Source organism: Engraulis encrasicolus, unplaced genomic scaffold (genome assembly GCF_034702125.1).
Source record: "Engraulis encrasicolus isolate BLACKSEA-1 unplaced genomic scaffold, IST_EnEncr_1.0 scaffold_31_np1212, whole genome shotgun sequence".
NCBI classification, from domain to species: Eukaryota; Metazoa; Chordata; class Actinopteri; order Clupeiformes; family Engraulidae; genus Engraulis; species Engraulis encrasicolus.
Genome location: NW_026945610.1, coordinates 1,036,823 through 1,041,822, shown reverse-complemented (window position 1 = coordinate 1,041,822; position 5,000 = coordinate 1,036,823). Strand labels below are relative to the sequence as shown.

At 44.7% G+C, this 5,000-nt stretch overlaps 2 protein-coding genes across 6 annotated transcripts in view; both read right to left on the bottom strand.

The window, feature by feature from the left end:
- ipo7 (importin 7) overlaps positions 1-5,000 on the bottom strand; it is a 57,075-nt gene that overhangs the window by 4,568 nt on the left and 47,507 nt on the right. For all 5 annotated transcript variants that reach the window (XM_063193215.1, XM_063193214.1, XM_063193213.1 and 2 more), the window contains 2 exons: positions 2,362-2,445; positions 111-247 (listed from right to left, as the gene is read on the bottom strand). In XM_063193215.1, the coding sequence (XP_063049285.1) occupies positions 111-247; positions 2,362-2,445 (221 nt within the window). The remainder of the gene's footprint in view (positions 1-110; positions 248-2,361; positions 2,446-5,000) is intronic.
- The window catches only part of LOC134443428 (uncharacterized), a 2,873-nt gene continuing 519 nt past the window's right edge, over positions 2,647-5,000 (bottom strand). Inside the window, exons 1-2 of the mRNA XM_063193211.1 lie at positions 4,493-5,000; positions 2,647-3,751 (exon numbers count right to left, since the gene is read on the bottom strand). The exon at positions 4,493-5,000 is cut by the window's right edge and continues 519 nt beyond it. Coding sequence (XP_063049281.1) covers positions 3,031-3,751; positions 4,493-4,680 — 909 coding nt within the window. The 5' untranslated portion in view covers positions 4,681-5,000 and the 3' untranslated portion in view covers positions 2,647-3,030. The remainder of the gene's footprint in view (positions 3,752-4,492) is intronic.

Below are 5,000 nucleotides of genomic sequence, written 5' to 3'. Positions count from 1 at the left end.
CACACACACACACACACACACACACACACACACACACACACACACACACACACACACACACACACACACACACACACACACACACACACACACACACACACACAACTGACCCGAGGAAGCAGTCGACGTCTTTGAGCCACTGGCAGATGAAGTGGTTTGTGATTGGCTGCGTCTGATTGGGGAGGCGGAGATTCTCCAGAGTGTTGAGGAGCAGAGGAGGAGAGTAATACAGCGCTGCTATGGCAACCTAATGTCAACAAACACACCTACATTAGATATACACGCACACACACATGACATACACAGACATTATATACACAGACACACACATATATACACAGACATTAAATCCATACACACACACACACACACAAATTATATACACACACATTATACATATATACATATACACACACACACACACACACAGACATTATATATACACACCAGGGCTTGACACTGGCACCTGTCAACCGTCTAAATGCTGGTGAAACTTGGCTGTGGCTAGTAACAATTTCAGTGTCACTAGCCACTTTGGCATGTAGCTTATTCTATGGGACAGAGGTCGCGTTAACCGACAAATGTCCGTCATTGACGGATTTTTTTGAAGGATGACGGAAAATTCTGAAGTCTGTCCGTCATTTTGACGGATCAATTATCAGGGTGATGATAAATAAATCACAAGTTTAAGTAGACCTACGCCTCTATCGAGTAGAGCAAATATGCATTTCAATTAGGTATAGTTATCAGCGCAGATAATTTCATGCTACTATCGTTTGCCTTTCTCCCTCTCTCCCTGCTTGTCATACCATGCGCCGCAGCTGGGCTGTGCGGCTGGCTGTAGCAGAGCGCGCGCCTCTGCGCTTGCTCAAAATAATGAATTAAAATAACTAAGACGTTGCCACCATAGCCTACACGTGTGACTTCGACTTTAAGATTCAGAACTATGTGTAGACCTAGGCCTACTACATTTACCGACTATCTGATTTTCTGCCAATGACGAAGTTGTCCCTCTATCGCCCTTCATAGAAGCATTGTTTCATAACTCCTCGCTTGAAACATAAACAAATATATGAATAGCATTTGCTAGCCAGAACCTTCACTCAAAGGCAACGCAGGTCTAAAACGGCTTCAGGACATTAACTAATAAAAACGACGGATATTCAAGAGTCTAAATATTACCAGGCAACGCAACTTACAACTTGGCAAACGTTGCCAGAAACGCCTTCTCTCATTTCGATAGCTGGTTCACCCATTATAGGCAATATGTTTTATTCAGACAACTTTACCGCGCTCCCAGAGCCAACATATAAGCCGATGGGGCTACATATAGAGAGGCTCCCTTTACCGTCGCTGACATTTTTCAACAAAGTTTTGCGAAATCTGGTCGTCTTCCCATTGTAGGCTTCACAGTGCCTTTGTCGACTGCCTGGGCTAAACCTTTCTGGTTCAAGACGGCTTTCCTTTCCATCGTGCATGTGAAGCCCAACGCTTCACTGCGCCTTTGTATTACAATCGGTGCATTAATCAGAGCCAAACGAGTGACTGACAGCTGCACCTGCACGCGTCTTTTAAAAAAGTGCTTGTGGTGACCATAGCGCTGAACACTGAATCAGACGCGCGTCATGAGAGATATCTGCAGCTTTTTAAACAGTGCAATGAGGGGGGCAGAGAGAGAAAGTGGAAAGCAAAATTGACTCCATCCTCAAAGTTGGAGAATGAACGTCGAGTGAAAGGGGGTGTATTCACAGCGGTTTACTCTCAATTGGCCGCAATTGCGCATGTGTTGTTCCCGGTGCGGGGTCGCGACCCCCCACATTGAGAAACGAGATGGAGAATTTAAAAAATAGGCGATGACGGATTTTTTTCGACCCTGTCCGTCAAAATGACGGACTGTGAAAAAGTCTAGCGCAACCTCTGCTATGGGATGACATATCAGAGTAGCGTATATTCTGCACTTTGCCCCTTGTGTATCAATTGTTTGTATTAAGTTCAAGAAAAAACTCAGTTACTCAGGTTCTATTTGTTTGTTTTTTTCCATGTAGAAACTTGTGCATTTAAGCACATCATCTTCTGAGGTCAGATGTACAGCGTCATGACAAAAAAACCCCCAAAAAAACGAATTTGTGGCTAGTAGAACAGCTTGATGGCTAGTGACTCGGGAAAACCACTAGCCATAGTGGCCGGCAAGCGAAAAAGCCCTGATACACACACACACACACACACAGACATTATATATACACACACACACTATATATACAGACGTATATATACAGGGGGGGTAACTGAAGAGGGGGGTGGGGGGGTAACTGAAGAGGGGGGTGGGGGGTAACTGAAGAGGGGGGGTAACTGTATTGTTACCTGTAAGCACATGGTTCTCAGTTCGCTGGTCTTCACCTCACGCGTCAGACGCTCCAACGCAGACGCCACAAACAGAGGAACCACCTGCAGACACACACACACACACACACATTAACCCCTTAACCTTAGGGGGTATTTTTGAGATTTTGCACAACGTTTACTTAAATGGTTCCTGTGCCTGCATACTTTGTCCAAATTTGAAGTGGCTGGTGTCATTTGAAAGCAGAGACTCCACTGAATCCACAGAAATATTTTGTGATGTACTGCCAAGGACTTACAGGGGTTGGAACAACTTTTTTCTGAAAAGCGGTTATGAAAATCCCAGGAAATTACCACATTTCAGCAAGCTAGCTGATACATTTGGCCCTAGAAACACATTTGGGACTTACTCCCAGGTCCACTGAAGCTCAATGTCACAGGAGAACTTCATACAGCTATGTATGACCTTTCCTAAGTCAAAGATGTGTGGATATGCACATGCGTTTTTTCCAAGTGTCCAAAGAGTACCATTTGGAGACTCCAAAGGTGCCTTTTGGATAGCCAAAACGCACCCTCCAAATAAAGTCTTACTGAACAAGAACCCTTTGTGCTAGAAGCATGATCTTGATCACAAATGAAAGCTTACCCTTTGAGGTGTATTATAGTGCCCTTGCTTGGTTGGAAATGGCTTTAGGATGGCATCACAGAGGCATCACTGTACAGAAATTGCATTTTTTTACACTTCGTCCAGGAAAAAAAAGGCAACCAAAGTATTATAGAGCATATTTGAAGTTTTATTGTGATATGTGCAAACAATTTTACTTGTGCAAACTGTGTATGGCTGTGCCTATTAGTTGAAATTTCTTTCCAGATATCACTGATTTTTGGAAAGGGTATGTTGTACAATTCGTCACGTCTCCAGTAGTCCGTAATTGCAGGCAATGGTATCATTCCCATATAAACGGCCAGGTAGGAAAAAATGTCCGGAATGCTAATGTCACTCCATTTGTTACCGTGATGTTGGGACCCAAACTTATTTGTGTTTTGTAACAAGGTGCGCAGTAGAGTGTCTGTGAAAAACAGTCTGAAGAGCTGTAGTGTGGTATATACTGCTCCTTGGATGAGCAGTGGGCCAGGTGTCCGTGCTGGACGAAAGGTGGGCTGAGTTGGCAAGTGGTCCTCTGTATTCTCATCCAGCCAAGGCCTGGCATCCTCCTCAGCATCTGCTGACGCTTGGCCTTGGCCTCTCCCTCTCCCTCGGCCTCTGGCGCTGCCTCTCCCTCGGGCTCTGGCTGCTACCCTCTTTTGTGAAGGTCCAGCATTTTCCTCTTCCTCTTCGTCACCATCTCCTCCCTCCCGGCTTCTTTTTCTCCCCCTGGAGACCTTGGGCTGCCATTCCTCATCACTGTCACTAAAACAACACAGAGAAAAAATAAACAATGAAAAACATGTAATACACAGTGTCAATAATATGCATTCACTCTTGACTGTATTTACATCTAAATTGTCTCATGTCATTGCAACAGGCTCATTTCCCCTGGCTTGTCTTTCTCACAGACCCCACTGTTCTCACTTGTTGCTTTGTGAGACCTCTCCCAGTATCACACATTCAAGGTGTTTTACCCCAACCCCCAACACTACTTCAGTGCATGTACTCCCAGTTGTTGTCCATTCCCCACACCCCACCCCCACCACACACACACCCACACACAAACACACACCAGAGAAATAGTCTGGAGTAGTGCCTGTACCCAATACAATCCCCCCCCCACACACACACTCCAGATACATAATGTAGTAGTGCCTACCCAATACAACTTTCCCCATTAGGACAGCAATACACACAGGCACCAGATAAATAATCTGGAGTAGTGCCTGTAACCAATACAATCCCCCCAACACACACTAGATACATAATATAACGTAGTCCCTACCCAATACAGCTTTCCCCATTCTTCTTCCAAACTATCTAACTTTAGGGCACCAACATTATGCATTTTTACATCAGGAAGAGCACAACATAAAGACTACCTTTCAAATGGGCTTGGTAATGTTCAGATTGTAACATGCAAACGATATTTTATGATAAAAAAAACAATGCCATGAAATAAAGAACATTACTGGACTCCTGGTATAAATATACAATGCTTACCTTTCGAAATTGCGATCCCTGCCTTCCAGAAAGTCCTGGAATGCTTCGGAATTTTCGCTGTCCTCACTTTCAATGATATCCGGGTTTGTTTCCCCCTCCTCTTGAAGCGATACAGACATTGCTGACGGCCCAGCTGCTTCTTCAGGTTCTGTTTCCATGTGTTTGGACTTCTTTTGTCGTTTTGGCATTTTGAAATAAATCAAAATAAACAAAAAACTAACTGGGAAGCGTCTGGAAGTGAGTTTGTACTGCTCGCGCCGGCTTCTCTAAAGTAATCTCTTTACGCACGCTGAGCGAATGAGAGTGCACTCACGGTACGCAGCCGCTTGTCTCCGCCTCTGTGGGGGATGGGCTGGCTTGCCATAGTGCGTTGGAAAGCTGTGTTTCCCAGTTACAAGCACGTGCTGTCGTCTTCTTTCTAGCTTCTGATTCGGCGAAGCTACAGTCAATCAAAGCAAGGGTGTCACAAAAAAAACAGAAGCACCTAGTTGGTTTCTCAGCGGTGTAG